We start from the raw sequence: 15,555 nt of genomic DNA, 5'->3' as shown, positions 1-15,555 counted from the left end.
TCTTGAGGAAGGTTGCTTCCTAATTTTCTGAGAAATCACCACACTGACATCCAAAGGGGTTGTACCAGCTTGCATTTCCATCAGCAATGTGGAAGTGTTCCCTTTTCCCCACAACCTCTCCAGCATAAGTTGTCATCAGTGTTTTTGATCTTAGCCATTCTTTCAGGTGTAAGATGGAATCTCAGAGTTGTTTTGATTTGCATTTCTCTGATGACTAAGGATGTTGAACATTTCCTTAAGCGTCTTTCAGCCATTTTAGATTCCTCTGTTGAGAGTTCTCTGTTTAGGTCTGGACTCCATTTTTTTATTGGATTATGTGATCTTTTGGTGTCCAATTTCTTGAGTTCTTTGTATATTTTGGAGATCAGACCTCTGTCTGATGTGGGGTTAGTAAAGATCTTTTCCCATTCTGTAGGCTGTCGTTTTGTCTTGTTGACTGTGTCCTTTGCTTTACAGAAGCTTTTCAGTTTCAGGAGGTCCCATTTATTAATAGTTTTTCTCAGTGTCTGTGTTGCTGGGGTTATATTTAGGAAGTGGTTCCCTGTGCCAATGCGTTCAAGTGTACTTCCCACTTTCTCTTCTATAAGGTTCAGTGTGGCTGGCTTTATGCTGAGGTCTTTGATCCATTTGGACTTGGGTTTTGTGCATGGTGACAGATATGGGTCTGTTTTCACTCTTCTACACCAACACTACTCTTTGAGTTCCAGGCCAGCCTAGGCTACAGGAGCCCTGCTCCCATGTTTTCATTTTTAGACTGGGCCTGGTCCCCTCCTGTCTAACTTGCTGGATTGGAAGGCTGAGCCTGTAGCTGCAGGCCGTTCCTGCCATGGCCAGAAAGAAACCAGCCAGGCAAGATGCAGAGCTAGTAGGGGCCATCAGCACTTGCTATGGCAACACAAGTCCTGGGTTCAGCCAGGCCGGAACTCCTTCCCTGTATATGGAAAGTTTCTGCAGCATTTCCAAAGGATTGCTTTGCATTTCATTCAAATGGAGTCTTGAGGGCACAAAGTGCAGGTTCTTAGGACTCCGGACAGTCACTTCCTGTGCTTGCTTCAGCTTCCAGGATGTGGGGTGTAGCCCTGCAGTACGTTCTAGGCCCCGCACTCTGGAGATGAGAACTCCCCTCCAGGGAAGAAGTGATGCTCAGAACCAAGTGCAGCCTGAAGACTCCACAGTGACTCTCTGGCTCCATACCATCCATGGCTTCCTATAGCCATAGGATACATCCAGGTCCAACCACCCAAGTCCAGGTCCTTCCTGTTTGCATCTTCATGTCAGCCCTGCCCCACAGCAACTCTCCCCTGCTATAAGGAATCCAATCTTAAAACAAAAAGGTTTATTTTAAATTATCTGTATATGTCAATCTGTGGGTAGGTATATTACATATCCACGTGGACACCCAAAAAAGGCCAGAAGAGGACGCCAGAACGTCTGAAGCAGGAGTTACAGGCAGCTGTGAGCTGCCACATGTGAGTTCTGGGAACTGAACTCCAGTCCTCTGTAAAAACTGTATACATGTGTTGTTAATCAGAGCCGTCTCTCCAGCCCAAGGGAATCATGCAGCCCGGGCTGTGACCTTGGTGACAATGGTGAAGTCTGAGTCAGCTGAAATGGGTCACAATGTCGCCAGTCGTCCCTTTTTCTAGACATTGACTCCCTGGAGATGGAGTGAAGGTCCAGCCTGCAGCGTCTGCACCAGTGTGCTCTTCTGTTTGCTACAGCAACAAAGCGGCGAGCTGTGTTTTCCATTCTATTCTCTGGCAGTTCTGAGGACAAATCCCAGAGTTCTGCTGTACTGAATCCAGTTTGTCTGGGCTCTTTTTTTTGGGGGGGGGGGCTCTTAGAGTGATTTCTACCACATTTACTTGTGTGTGTGTACGTGGGTGCATATGTCAAAGTGCGTGTGTTTGTAGAGGACAGAGAACAACCTGGATCCCTCTTTTCACCAAGGAGATTCTGGATATTGAACTCAGGCCATGAGGTTGGTAACCCTTAACCCAAAGAACCATTTTACTGGCCTCAGTTTTGGCATCTTTTTGTTTTTTCAGCATGGAGGATTGAGGCCATATAAATAAACGTGCCCTACCTCTGAGCATCGCCCTCAGCCCCTCAAGGGGAATTCTAGCGGGGCTCCACCCCGACCACGCCCCCAGCCCTCACTGGGGAGTTTATGCATGGCTCCACCCCAGATGGCCAAGCCTCCAGACCTTCATCTTGAATTCTAGGCAGGTGCTCCACCCCTAAACAGTGGTCCCTAGATCCTCACTGGTGTTTCTGGGAGACGGGACCCTCTAAACCATGCCCTTGGCTCTTTGGTTTTTATTTTAACACATGGTTTTACTAAGTTGTCCAGGTTGGACTAGAGCTCACTCTAGAGACTCTAGACTGGCCTTGAACTTGTGATGCTCCTGAGTCACTGTCTCCTGGAGCTAGGATGACTTGTCCTCCGAATACAGTAATTGAACAGGAACCTCCAGAATTCATCTCAAAGGCACTGTTGCTTAATGGGGTGGGGTGTTGAGCAGCTGAGCTGTGTGCTAAGCCTACAGCCAGAGGCTAGGGAGAGCTGGGTGAGGAGTTAGAGCACAGGGAGCTGAGTGAGGAGTTAGAGCACAGGGAGAGCTGGGTGAGGAGTACAGGGAGAGCTGGGTGAGGAGTTAGAGCACAGGGAGCTGGGTGAGGAGTTAGAGCACAGGGAGCTGGGTGAGGAGCACAGGGAGAGCTGGGTGAGGAGCACAGGGAGCTGGGTGAGGAGCACAGGGAGAGCTGGGTGAGGAGTACAGGGAGAGCTGGGTGAGGAGTTAGAGCCACAGAAAAGGCTTTAGTTTTCTCGGAGGGGGACATTCATCACATAGCTAAGTCAAGCTTAAGGAGGAAGCCTGCCTCTGCACATGACTCCTCAGGAACACACAGCTTCCATCTTGGGCTCCATGTCTGAAGAAGGAAGAGACTCTTGCAATGAGGTTCACAGGCCCAGGCTCTGCTCCCCACTGTAGAACTTTGGAAATCTTCCCCTTCAGGGGTCAAGGACCTAGGAAGTGCCTGTGCCTCTTGTTGATCAGTGGGACTGAACCCTAGCGGGTCATCGGAAGCCTCACGATATAGATGACGCCCTCCTTCCCAATCTGTTTCACCAGCCATAAAAGGCACACAGCCATCTGTTTACCAGTGGACCACCTCAGGCCACAGCTCCCAGGGCTGCTGGATTCTGATCACTAGGTCTCACCTGCAGTACAGGACTGGATGTGGACCTGGGTGGCCAGTGGCAAGCAGCAAATACAGGGGAATGAGGTTCCTGGAAGGTAAGCTCGCTCATGGTTCTGAGAAAGGTTAAACGATCTGCTCAAAGCCAAACAGCAATGGCCTGGTGGGAGGTCAACTCATGCCCACTGCCCAGTAACTTTATCAACTACCCTAAGCTGCCCCGTGGAGGGTATCTCCAATGAACGTCGTTGTGTTTAAACGACTCTGGGACTGCTTTGAAGTCTCTGCAGGACCACCAGACTTGTCCCACTGATGTGCCCCATGCGCCCTCTGGTGGTCAACACCGGAATGAATGGAATCGTGGACAGAAAGATGGCTGGCTAGTGAGCAGGTTGAATGTCCCCTTTTTTTATAAGAATCCCAACTCCATGCAACTCCTATCCTTTCCTCAAAACTATGGTTCCAATGCACCCTCCTGGCTCTCAGGAAGCCCTTTTTGTGCCGTCATACACATCCAAGGTCGGTCTGGAATCCTATTCCTTCCCCTAACCTCACGGTGTTGGGGTGTTTGTATGCATTTCGTAGATGCTTGATGAATGCTGAGTGAATAAGAAAATAAACACAGGAACTAGCTTCAGGAATATTCTTGGCCTACCCTAAAAGATGACGCAGGTTTCATCCTCTCTTCAAGGGTCCCACAGACAGACGGGCTGCCTTCAAGTTAGAGGTTCTTCCTTTGACCAGAGAATAGGTTCCTTCGCATCCATATCTCGATTGTTTGTGGGACGCCTGATGTGCACCACCCAGACATAATACTCCTTTCTGCCTGGCGTTGTCAGTTTATCAGGTGCACATAATTGTATGGAGGAGGGCTGTGGAGACCACGAGAGAAGGCGATATTGGAGCCGAGACTTGGACATGAGAAAGAAGAACGCACTGGGAATTCTGGGGGACTGTGCACTCGGAGATACACAGACAGTGCGAATAAATGCCCGGAGTCGCCTCCGTGCTTGCCTGGTGGAAGGAAAAGAGGGCTTGGCAGATCGAGAAGAGGAGCAGCCTCCTAGGCCCCGCCCATCAGCCTCCTCCAGGGGAGAGCGGTTGCCTAGGCGACTAAGCCCCGCCCCTCAAGCGACTAGGCTTCTCGCGGCTGTACCTGGCTTTCCGAGGGCTCTCCATCCAATCCTGGTTGCCACAGAAACTCAACCCTGTTGACTACAGCCCCTCTCCCGAGCTAGTCACCCGCTTTCAGGCTCCGCCTCAACCTCCCAGCCCGGTTGCCAAGGAGACGGCCCTGACCGACGCCGACCACGCCCCGAGCACCTAAGCCCGCCTCCAACCGGCCCAGTTTGCTAGCCGAGTACCCAAGGAGTTGATTCCGGAAGCTTGAAGCTTTGGCTCCACTCCAAGCTCCTAGGCTGTTTCCACGATTGGTCCGGTCTCCGATCCTCCTTACCAGGGAACCCTGGCCCCGCCCTGCACAGGCTCAGTCCAGTTGCTTACAGGTTACAACCGTACCCCACGTTGCCAAGGAGACAGCGGGCAGCCCCTTGCTCTCGGCGGCTTCCACGAGGCCCCGCCCCACCCAGGTTACCAAGAAGCGTCTCCTCCCCAAGTAACTCCTCCGCTCGCTTGTCCCCCATCCCTGACTTCTCCCTGCATCCAAAGCCTCGCTTCACCTACGAAAGTCGTTGTCAAAAAGACCCGCCTTCGCGCCGTTCCGTAATTTCCGAGCTCTCCAAGCATGACTCCGCCCCTACTCCCGTTGCCGAGGCCTCTCGGCTCCGCCCACTCCGGATAGGCCCCGCCCCCAAGATGCTCTGCAGTCCCGTTACTGCCCAACTCCGCCCCGGTTGCCAAGGAGACTAGGCTCGGCCGCCTGGTCGGGAGGCTCCGCCCCTCTCGCTCGTCTCGGGTCCCCGACTTCCGGACGTAGCTAGTTTGTTCTAGTGCGGCCACCGTCCTCCACGAGTCTGCCACCACCCCCCTCTACAGCGCGTCGCTCGCGTCCCTCCACGAGCCCCACGCCTGAACGTGCGTGCCGTGCGTGCTATGCGTGAGCGTGCGCGGGCGCGTCGGCCGGCGAGGGAGCAGCAAACGGCCGGCGGCGGGCGCCGCGCGGGGGGCGGGCGACGCGGAGGCGGCGGTGGCCATGGCCGAGGCATCGCCGCAGCCCGGACGGTACTTCTGCCACTGCTGTTCGGTGGAGATCGTGCCTCGCCTGCCGGTGAGGTCCGGACGGGAGGGCGGCGGGGCTGTGCGCGCGAGGCGGGCTAGAGGGGAAGCCGAGACCCGGCGGTGTGCGAGCAGCGTGGCGGGCAGGGCCGAGGACCCAGGGCTGCGGCGGGGGTCCCTCGGGGGGACGTGTGGCGTTGGTCGGACTCGGCGGGGATCGGGAAGTTGAGCTCCGCGCCGGGGACGGTCGCCGAGCGCGTGGCCAGGACGCGGGGACGCGCAGCGCGGCCTCGAGCGCTACCCCGGGCCTCGCAACTGCGCCCAGAGGAGCTACAAATCCGACGCCGCAGTCTGGGGGGTCTGGGCTGGTCGCACCGACACCCTACCTGGTTGTTACAGGCTTTGTGCTACTGCTTCAATGTGGCTTTGGCCAGCTGCACCCCCAGGGCCCCACCCGGGTGTCCCCAAGCCTCCTGCTGCTACCTGGTGGCTTTGGGTAGATGTATCCCTAGGACCCCACTAGAGTATCCCCAAAGCCTCCTGGTTCTTCAATGTGGCTTTGGGCATGTGTACCCCGAGGACCCTGCTTGGGTATCTTGGAGCCTCCTGCATCTAGTACAGGTAGTTTTGACCAGGTGCCTCCCAGGGTTCTTGGAAGCCTGTTGAGAGTGATTGACTAGTTCTGTGTCTGGTATCAACCAGGTCTCCCCTTTTCCCAGGTCTGTCTGTCCAAACCCTGATGGATAGCTCTTAGGTTCCCAGGGCAGCATCCTCCCAACACCCCCTACCCCCATCATCCCTTGTCTTATTCCTAGGTTTGAGGCTCGCCCTCTGGAGGGTTCATCTCCCAGTACTTGAGGCCTGCCGCCACCTTCCCAGGCCAGGCATGGAGTCAGCTCCTGCTTTTTGAGAAAAGGAAGCTTGGGTGGGCCCTTTGAAGGGGCACCTGGTCTGGTGTAAGTCACACTGCCATTGCAAAGGTGGTGGAGTGGTATCTGGACCATGCATAGGCATTCCGGGTGAAGTGAGAGTTGGTACAGTTTCTTCGAGTCTCCCTGCACACTGCCCCTCTGGGTAGTGACAGTGGCTTTCTTCAGAATTCAGTTTGACCAGGCTACGTGGCTCAAGCTTTTAATCCTAGCACTAAGGAGGGGCAAGTGGAGTTCAGGCCAGCCTGGTCTACATAAAGGATTCCAGGACAGCTAGGGTGACACCAGGAAACCCTGTCTAGAAAAAAGAAAACAAAGCAAAACAACAACAGAGCAAAGCAGGCTGAAGGGAGAGTGGTGTCTGCAGTGGGCGTCTCCCTGATTGTGATTTCTGCTTCTCTGTCTGCTGAGCTTCATCCCTGCGCCCCCCCCCCCCCCAGCTCTGCCTGGACCTTTCCTGTTCTCAGTATCAAGGATGAGCCTGGACTGGGGGCTGTGCAGTTCCATCAATTCTGGGAACTGAAGCGTGGGTCTCGGGTCTCTTTGCTAGGAGATGGCCTGGCCCAGGTGCACGCCTTGCCGTCGCTTCTTCTTACTGGGGCCAGCACAGTTCCAGGTGCTGGCCCCGTGACTTTGACACGGAGGACCCTGACCTCTAGTGCCACTGTGCCTGGCAAGGGCCCTCCTGTAAGTCCCAATGACCTAGCATGGTCTTTGTTCTTACAGGGTTTGAGGGCAGCCAGGGGTGACAAGTGCTTAGACAGTGGCACGGGTGATTTTTATACGAGCAGCTAGCATGGTAAAGGGAGCTGGGGCAGGTCTACGTTCCAGGGTAGGCCACCCAGGAGAGGACCTGTCCTGTTCACAGCTGTAGTGACAGCTGCTGCTCTAGACACCTAAGTTGGTTGCTGTAGACTCCCACTTCTAGCGATGGCACCTTCACAGACCCTGGGCTGCCCTGTGCCATCAGCTGTCCAGTGTGCTGCCCACTCCAGACAAGTGAGCAGCACCCCGGTCTCCAATACAGAGGCCCTCAGCCTTCCTGACGCTGTGACCCTTTACTACAGTTCCTCGTGTGTAGTAACCCCAACCATAAAATTATTTTCATTGCTTCCTCATAACTGTTTGCTATTGTTAGGAATTGTAATCCAAATCTCTAACACTCAGTGTCTGATGTACCCTGAGAAAGGGCCGCTCAGCTCCCAGGGGTTATCCCGACCCACAGGGTGAGAACTGCTGCTCTGATGGGCAGTTTGTCTGTCGGTGCCTGTGGGGCTGTGACGGATAGTTTGCTTGGTTGGGAACGTATCAGTAGGGAGCAGATGAGTTGGCTAGAGCCAGGGGCTGTGGGCAGTGCGTGCCCAGACTTGATCCTCTTCAGGGTGTGTTGGTGGAGGCCATGTGACGTACAGGTGCAGACATGGGCTTTCCGTGTGCAGACACCTGCAGCCCGGCTCCTCATTTTACCTGCTCACAGCCTCATGGGTCAAAGGAAGTAGACGAGGGGACCAGTGCCTGCTGCATGACGTGGAGCCCTGCCTGGGTTCTGGGCAGAACCACTCCTACAGACAGAGCCCCAGGCATGGTGGGTGTGGTGGGAGACAGCATGGCCATGCACTGGGTAAGGTGCTGCATGGGCTTGTGAGACAGGTAGTGGCTGGCTGCATCTTCTGGAGATGTGGAACACACATGTGCCCAAGGATGATGCTTCTACACTAGGAGCCATGGGCAGGGAACTGGGCCTGTGGCTCCATGCCTCACGCCCTGTCAGTTCTGAAGAGCAGTCTGCAGGCCAGTGTAGGAGAGGTGGTGGTGGTCAGACTTTGGCCACCCAGCTCTGATGAGGCTGCCCTGGGTCTGCTGACTGTCTCAGGTCAGCTGAGTCGTGCTGGCTGGCGTCACCCCTTCACATGTTCGTGGCGGTGCGTCCATCTGTGGAGGTGTGTCACCCTCCCTGCCCGCGCTACTCTTGTCTGACAGCTTGCAAGCTGCTTTTGGCTGGGGCAGGACGTAGTGTGGGATGTGTTGTGTGAAGCCCAGTGGTCAGGCCTGGGGCCGTGCTTGTCTGGGATCCATTCTGTCAATGCAAGGCCCATGGTCTTGGCTGCCCGCCTGCACCACCACCTTAGCACTTGCCAGCCGTGGCCTTGGGAAGCACGCTCCGCACTTGTTGGGACCTCCCGTGTGTGGTGGTGTCCCCAGAGGTGACTCAGCCTCTGGGTCCATGGGTTCTGGCACCAGAACCACAAATGCGGCTTGCAGTTGGTCTCAGGGAAGATTTTCCTCCTGCTGGGCCTATACGAGTCCATGTCCACCCTTGTGTGTCTGAAGAAGGAACTGTAGGCCCTGCCCTGTCCTTGTGGAATGTACACTGTGTCTGCTATTCACCAGGATTGGGAGGTCACTGGAGGAATCCAGACTTGGGGAGACCTGGCAGGGTGCTAGAGTTGCTAAGGCTGTGAGAGGGGCAGCTGTCCTTGTAGCCTATGCCCCTCTGACGCGGGCTAGCCAGAGCTGCCGTATGTGGCTTAGGATGGATAGCCATACTGACCCCTGCCTTCCCCGCAGGATTACATCTGCCCAAGGTGCGAGTCTGGCTTCATTGAGGAGCTTCCAGAAGAGACCAGGTAGTGATTAGGGTTGGGGGGGCTACCGTAACCTTGGCATTCTCTGACCTGAGGACCTAGGAGAGACTTGAGCTGCAGTTGACAGGCTCTCTCTCCCCAGGAACACAGAAAATGGCTCTGCCCCCTCCACAGCCTCCACCGACCAGAACCGGCAGCCATTTGAGGTGAGTCAGGGTCCCTAGTCCCCAGGTCCTCCCCTACCCCATACTTGATGGTGCTCTTCCTAGCCCTGACAGTTGTCTCCCATTCCTTCCCCCTTCGTTGTCGTGGTATATGGCGGCCTCACTGCATCTTCCCCGCAGAGTGTGGACCAGCACCTGTTCACGCTGCCGCAGGGGTACAGCCAGTTTGCTTTCGGCATCTTCGACGATAGCTTTGAGATTCCCACGTTTCCTCCTGGGGCACAGGCCGATGATGGCAGGGACCCCGAGAGCCGACGGGAGAGAGAGCACCAGTCTCGACATCGGTACGGAGCCCGGCAGCCCCGGGCTCGCCTTACTGCCCGGCGGGCCACTGGCCGGCATGAAGGTGTCCCCACGCTGGAAGGGTGAGTGGACGGGGTAGCTGGTGAGGGCCTCATGACCACAGTGGGGCCTAGAAACATGGGGGGCAAGCACACTCCACTGACCTGAGTCTCCAGGCTTCTATAAGGAAGTCATCTGGTCACCTCTCTCCTTAGACAGGACCCAGGGAGTCTGGGTCACCCACAGGACCTGAGCAGTGCATCCCCAATCCCCTGTGGAAGAGGAGTAGGCTGGGGTCCAGGTCCTTGGGGCCATGCCCCATGGCTACTGGCTATCAGGAGTGCCTATAAAACGGTTTGCACCATTGACTCCCTGCCATTGGGTAGGAGGGTGCTTACCTGTCATCCCAGTACTTGAGTGGTGGAGACAGAAAGACCATGCAGTCCAAGACTGGCTGCTCTGTCTCGTGAGGTGGTGGTCCTGACTGTTGTGAGCCCCTGTGACACCATCTCTCCCACAGGATCATCCAGCAACTTGTGAATGGTATCATCTCCCCGGCCGCTGTACCCAGCCTGGGCCTTGGTCCCTGGTGAGTAGGGGACGGGTGCCTGGCCCCTCACACCCTGCGCCCCCTGACCCGGCCTCTCCCCCCCAGGGGCGTCCTGCACTCGAACCCAATGGACTACGCCTGGGGGGCCAACGGCCTGGACACCATCATCACACAGGTACAACCGGCCACACTCAGAATCTGGGGGGTCAGGAAGTCGGCCGGCCAGCCTGGTGAGGCACATGGGTGCAGGCTCTGTAGTACCAGAGGCCCCTGCATCCCGCCCTCTGGTGTCAATTCAGTGACCAGTCCCTTTCTCCCCTCTCTTGAAGAATGCCTGCTGTCCTAGGAAGGACAGTGGCCTGTACTAAGTCTGTATACCTCAGACAACTCTGAGGTTTAAGGGCCTGGTGTGTCCTGCTGGTTTGCAGCCTTGCAGATCTGGGCAGGTGGAGACTCCTCGATCTCCCCCCCCCACACTGCCCTGTTGGGAACCCTGTCCCCCTCAGGTCACTGCTTCTTCTTGTCTTTCAGCTCCTCAATCAATTTGAGAACACAGGCCCCCCACCCGCAGACAAGGAGAAGATTCAGGCCCTCCCCACAGTCCCCGTCACAGAGGAACACGTGGGTATGCTCACAGGATGGTGGCCAGAGTCCCTGGGTACCTCCCCTGCCACAGCATGCCTCTCACCGACCTGCTTCCTCTGCAGGCTCAGGGCTGGAGTGCCCCGTGTGCAAAGACGACTACGCACTGGGCGAGGTCGTGCGGCAGTTGCCCTGCAACCACCTGTTCCATGACAGCTGCATTGTGCCCTGGCTAGAGCAGGTGACTGCCCTACACTCTGAGGCGGCCCACAAAACCAGACACAGCTCTGACCTTAACCCTAGTCTGCTTGCCTGCCAACCAGAACCCTGTGCTCATCCTGACTGCAGCCCTAACACTAGCCATAGCCTTCTCGCTGTACTTCCTTCTGAGCCTGCCTCCCGCTGTGACCCTAAGGCTGACTTCAGGCTAGCCCTGGCTTTACTCTGCCCCACCCAGATCCAGAAACAGTTCCCGGGTAGAGTATGTGCAAGCAGTAAGCGTTGGCTTTCGGTGCTGACCCTGACTTTGTTGCTGTGCCTGTCTGCTACCTTCCCTGGGCCCTGACTTTGTCCCTAATACAGACTCTGATTGTGAGCCAGACTGATCATGAACCTGATGTTAACCTTGGCCCTGACCCCAGGCCCTGCTCCTCCTCCTCTTAACTCCTTCCTCCTCTGTCCTCTCAAGCATGACAGCTGCCCAGTCTGCCGCAAGAGCCTCACTGGACAGAACACGGCCACCAATCCCCCAGGCCTGACTGGGGTGGGCTTCTCGTCATCCTCGTCCTCATCCTCGTCCAGCTCGCCCAGCAACGAGAACGCCACAAGCAACTCCTGAGTCCCACCTGGCCACCCACTCCCGGGGCTCAGTCATCCCACCCGCCCCAGGTGCCCTAGCACCGCCATGACCATGGACTAGAGGTGCTGTCCCGTGGTGGCCAGCAGCACCTGGCGGGCCCCAGGCTGCGACAGGCGTGGACTTGGCTGTGGCCGCTCCTGTTTGGAGGCACGCACCTGTGCCCCATGTCCCCAGCAGGCGCCTTCAGTCCGTCTTTAACCTCACCCTCCAAATGTTCAACGGCAGAAGGGTTTTTATGATTTTAAATTATTACTGCTTTGAAATAAATGGACATTTGAGCCACGTGCGGCCATGCATGATCTGTGGAGAGTCGGCAGGACTGTCGCCAGGCCCAGCCCACCACATGCCCTGGGAGGCTGGGCCCAGCACCGGCCAGCACCGACCTCGGGACCACAAGGGTGACCAGCAGACCCAGGAACAAACTGCTCCAGCAGACTTTTTTTTTTTTTTAAAGGGAAATGTGTGTTATCTGGAAAGCTATTTAAAATACACCTCCTCAAAAAGCAGAGCCCATGGCTTGGCGTCTTCCTTCAGCCAGGGTATCCATGACTGCCCAATGGGGCAGCTCACAGGGTGGGTTTGTGCTTCTGGCCAAGGCCAGAAGGTACCCAGGTTTTGGCAGTGTTCAGCAGAAGGCATTTTGAACTCCTGCCTTCAGGGCCGCTTGGAGGGGAAGCCGTCTGTTGCCAGCCCTGCGTGTGGGTGACCACGTGGTAGGGCCTATGACCAGGGATCTGTCTCGTCCACACGCCACTTTCCTGGACTCGCAGCATCGATAAGCTCACCTAATGCCACGCCAGCATTGCTGTGGGTGAGCAGGCCCCCAGCTCTGCTCCTGAGATTCCGTGAAGAGCCCAGAGCAGTCGCTGATGTCGGCACTGGTACGAACTGTCCACCCTGTCCTCCAGCCCTGGTGCTGCGGTGCTGTCAGCCGACTGGCCATTCTTTGGTTGCCTTCTACTCTACCGTCTGGAGCACAAGTCTTGGCTTCCTCAGGTTGGTGCTTAAACGACAAAGTGCCAGCCACATCCCACCTGGCAGCCTGGTAGCAGAAAAGATCCCAGCCATGGGTACCATGCAAACTGCCATTCCCTGCAGGTGCTGGCACTGTACCCTTGGCCATCCCTGTTAGCATGGTGCTTGCATCCTACCTCTGACGAGCAAACATGCTCACTAAGGCTTAAGACATTTATTGATGGTTCTGGGACAGAAGCTGACACTGGTGTCCTCAGTCTCTCCCAGGGACTTGAGGGAAGACAGGCAGTGAACCCATCTAGTGTCCAGAGGCCCCACGTCAGCCCTGCATAGTGGCGCATGCCTTTAATTGCTGCAGAGGTGTCGGAGCCATGGGCAGGGAACTGGGCCTGTGGCTCCATGCCTCACGCCCTGTCAGTTCTGAAGAGCAGTCTGCAGGCCAGTGACACTAGCCAGAGGCAGGCAGATCTCTGTGAGTTTGAGGCCAGCCTGGTCTACAGAGCAAGTTCCAGGACAGCCAGGGATATGTAGAGACTCTGTCTCAAAAAAAAAAAAAAGTGTGTGTGTGTTGAGTGTGTGATCTTAGGCATGTGGAAGCAGGGTACATGCACATGAGTGCAGGTACCTGCAGAGGTCAGAAAAGAGTCGGGTCCTCTGGAGTGGGGCATACAGGTGATTGTGAGCGACCTTGTCTGGGAGAACTAAGCTTAGTCCCCCTGGAAGAGCAAGAAAATGCTCTTAGCATCTGGCCCCTACTCTGACCACATGGGACGATAGGTGTGCCTTGCTGTTACCACCAACCTGGGCCATTCCCTCTACAGCCTGTCCACCTGGTGTGTCCCCACCTCCAAACTAGATATGTGGAAACTGCCAGTTTTGTGTATCCACTGAGAGTTGGCCTGCCCTATAGGGACCCTGCCATATCTCCATGCCTGGCAGCCAGCAGACACCCGTGTAGGTCCAGGATCTCTGGCCTGGGCCCTTCCTGCCCAACTTCAGATCTTCCAGCCTCCTCTGCTATGCATGCTTCCTTAACCAGCAAGCCCTTCAAGATGAGACCAGCACTGGCAGGAAGTGTGTGGACAGTTGGTGCCGCCGTGTCTGTCCACCTTGCCGGGGAATGCCCTGGCTGTCTAGTGCCAGGAACATAGGGCGGCCGTGGTGCCGCCAGCGTCGTGAGGCGTATGTGTTGTAGCCGTTCTCCTCAATGCGTTCTCGGAACCTACAGTCCACAGAGTAGACCCGCTGCAGTGCGGGCATGTGAGGCTGGCTGGCTGCCCCACCAACCATCACCACCCGCTGGGTACTGCCCATCACTCACCGACCCGTAGAGGCGGCCTCTGCGATTCATGGCCACGTAGAAGCCTGAGTACACAGCCTTGATCACCACGGTGCCCACATGGACAGAGCGGATCTCAACAATACCTAGGAGATTGGGTAGAACAGTGAAGCAGTAGCTACACTAGGCTTCCCAAGTCCCATCACCACTGTCTCCAACCCCAGCTCGCGTGGACCCTAAAGGCCAGGACTCCACCCTGGATGAAGGAGTCTGTCCACAGCCACCAGGAGCTAACCAGAAGAGACTTCGGGAGCCTTGGACACCAGCTGCCTACACAACCCTGGGTCAGGTGCCAACTGTACCCATTTCCAGAACAGAAACTGAGGGCCAGGCTTGAAAGAACTAGCCTTGGACCTCTCTGTCTGTTCAGTCCTGTGAATGGCCCTGGCAAGCCCTACCAGTCTGATCTGCAGCTTCCTCCAGGAACCCATTCAGGGAGATGAGCCCACCACAGGCCTCTAGAAGCTTGAGGGCCCATGCTAAGGACATCAGCCACATCACTCTGTTCCTGTCCCTTAGGGAATGAGTGTACTTGCTCCACCCCAGGGAAAACAATGGGCCGTCTTGGTTAACATTGTATCCTCTTGGCCAGCACCACATAGTAACTCACAATTCATCACCTACCACCCCTATAGACAGGATCTAAATCTCAGAAGAACTAAAAGGCCCAGGTCACTCAGCTGGGCCTCTTCCCCAGCCTGGGGCCACCCCACCTGACTGTGCTGCCACGGATGGACCTGCCCAGCCAGTCCCCTGTCATAGCCCTCGTCCTGTGTGGCCTAATGAGGGCCTTGGAACCCAGATGAAAGCCACTGGGATGGGCAGTGCTGTGTCACCTGCCCAGGGCTGAGCTCAAACCCTCCCAGGAACTCCTACCAGACTTTAGCACCAGGGGAGCTAGCTATGGCCTCCCCATCACCGCCAGCTTCCTCCTCAACCGTGGCCTTTCCTCTTCCTACATAGATGCCACAAACACTTATCGAAGGCCTTTCGTATGCAAGGCAGGGTTCCCTGCGGACCCAGCTCCATTTCTTGTGCAGGACCTTGAGATCAGGGCATCCATCTTACCTCATTTGCCAAAGAGGGGTGTCTGGGAACAGAGCGAGCCCCAATTCAGGCAGGTCTCAATTCCAGGAGCGGGATTCCTGTCTTATGATCCCACTGGGCATGCACAGTTCCTATGGGCAGTCTCAGTTTGGCCCTGTACATAGCCCAGGCGCTGGCCTTTGCCTCGCCCGGGAGCCCACAGGAGGTGTGCCCATCTCACCCTGCCTCCCCATCACTCACTGTCCTGGCCATGCCGCCAGCGCGTCCCCTCCACCCGGCCACCGGGGTCCACTCGCAGGAAGAAGTGGGTGGAGGAGAAGAGGCGTCGCCAGCGCACGTCGCCCTCCAGATGCGGGTACCCGCCCGGGGCACCCGGTGCCCGAGCCAGCAGCAGCCAGGCCAGGCCCAGCCAGAGGCGGCGGCGCATCCCGACCTGTGCCCGCCCGCGCGCGGTGGCCCAGCTGCACGGTCAGGGGCGGGGCTAGGTTCGCGGTTGTCCAATGGGCGCGGGAGGGGGCGGGGACACCGACCTAGGCAACACACAAACTCACTGGAGTGTGTCCTGCAGGCCGGTCGCTGTCACTCCGGGATGCAGATGCGGGAGTGGAGAGGGAGACACAAGAACAAGCTCGCAGAGGAACAGAAATTGAAGACAGAGGGACTGGTTATGGAGAGAAACAAACCAGAGACAGGAGAAAGGAATCACAAAGAAACGGACAAAAGACAGTGCTAGGAGACAAAGACTGTATAAAAGATGGGCACGTGACAATGAAGTAAACCAGAAGATGTCAGAAGGTGTCAATC

At 56.5% G+C, this 15,555-nt stretch overlaps 2 protein-coding genes across 4 annotated transcripts; one reads left to right on the top strand and one right to left on the bottom strand.

Moving 5' to 3' along the window:
* The first annotated feature begins 5,245 nt into the window (after positions 1-5,245).
* Positions 5,246-11,676, top strand: Rnf126 (ring finger protein 126). Its single transcript, XM_041669918.1, has 9 exons — positions 5,246-5,431; positions 8,877-8,935; positions 9,036-9,099; positions 9,238-9,482; positions 9,920-9,988; positions 10,055-10,124; positions 10,481-10,574; positions 10,657-10,772; positions 11,220-11,676. Exons 1-9 carry the CDS (start codon positions 5,357-5,359, stop codon positions 11,367-11,369), a joined length of 942 nt encoding a protein of 313 aa, XP_041525852.1. The 5' UTR covers positions 5,246-5,356; the 3' UTR covers positions 11,370-11,676.
* A 219-nt stretch (positions 11,677-11,895) lies between these two features.
* Fgf22 (fibroblast growth factor 22) lies at positions 11,896-15,205 on the bottom strand. Of its 3 annotated transcripts, none has more exons than XM_041669920.1 (3): positions 14,992-15,205; positions 13,687-13,790; positions 11,896-13,610 (listed from the first exon to the last, which is right to left on the bottom strand). In XM_041669920.1, the coding sequence occupies exons 1-3, from the start codon at positions 15,176-15,178 to the stop codon at positions 13,413-13,415; spliced, it is 489 nt and encodes a 162-aa protein (XP_041525854.1). In that variant the 5' UTR covers positions 15,179-15,205; the 3' UTR covers positions 11,896-13,412. The 3 variants fall into 3 exon arrangements, with proteins under 3 accessions (XP_041525854.1, XP_041525853.1, XP_041525856.1); XM_041669919.1 differs by having other exon boundaries at positions 11,896-12,432; XM_041669922.1 differs by having other exon boundaries at positions 13,429-13,587.
* Between the last annotated feature and the right edge of the window lie 350 nt (positions 15,206-15,555).

This window comes from Microtus oregoni, unplaced genomic scaffold (assembly GCF_018167655.1).
Source record: "Microtus oregoni isolate MIOR12 unplaced genomic scaffold, Mior012 000019F_ref0000042, whole genome shotgun sequence".
Taxonomy (NCBI): domain Eukaryota; kingdom Metazoa; phylum Chordata; class Mammalia; order Rodentia; family Cricetidae; genus Microtus; species Microtus oregoni.
Note: the sequence above shows the minus strand (reverse complement) of the source record. Positions and strands in the feature narration are given on the sequence as shown.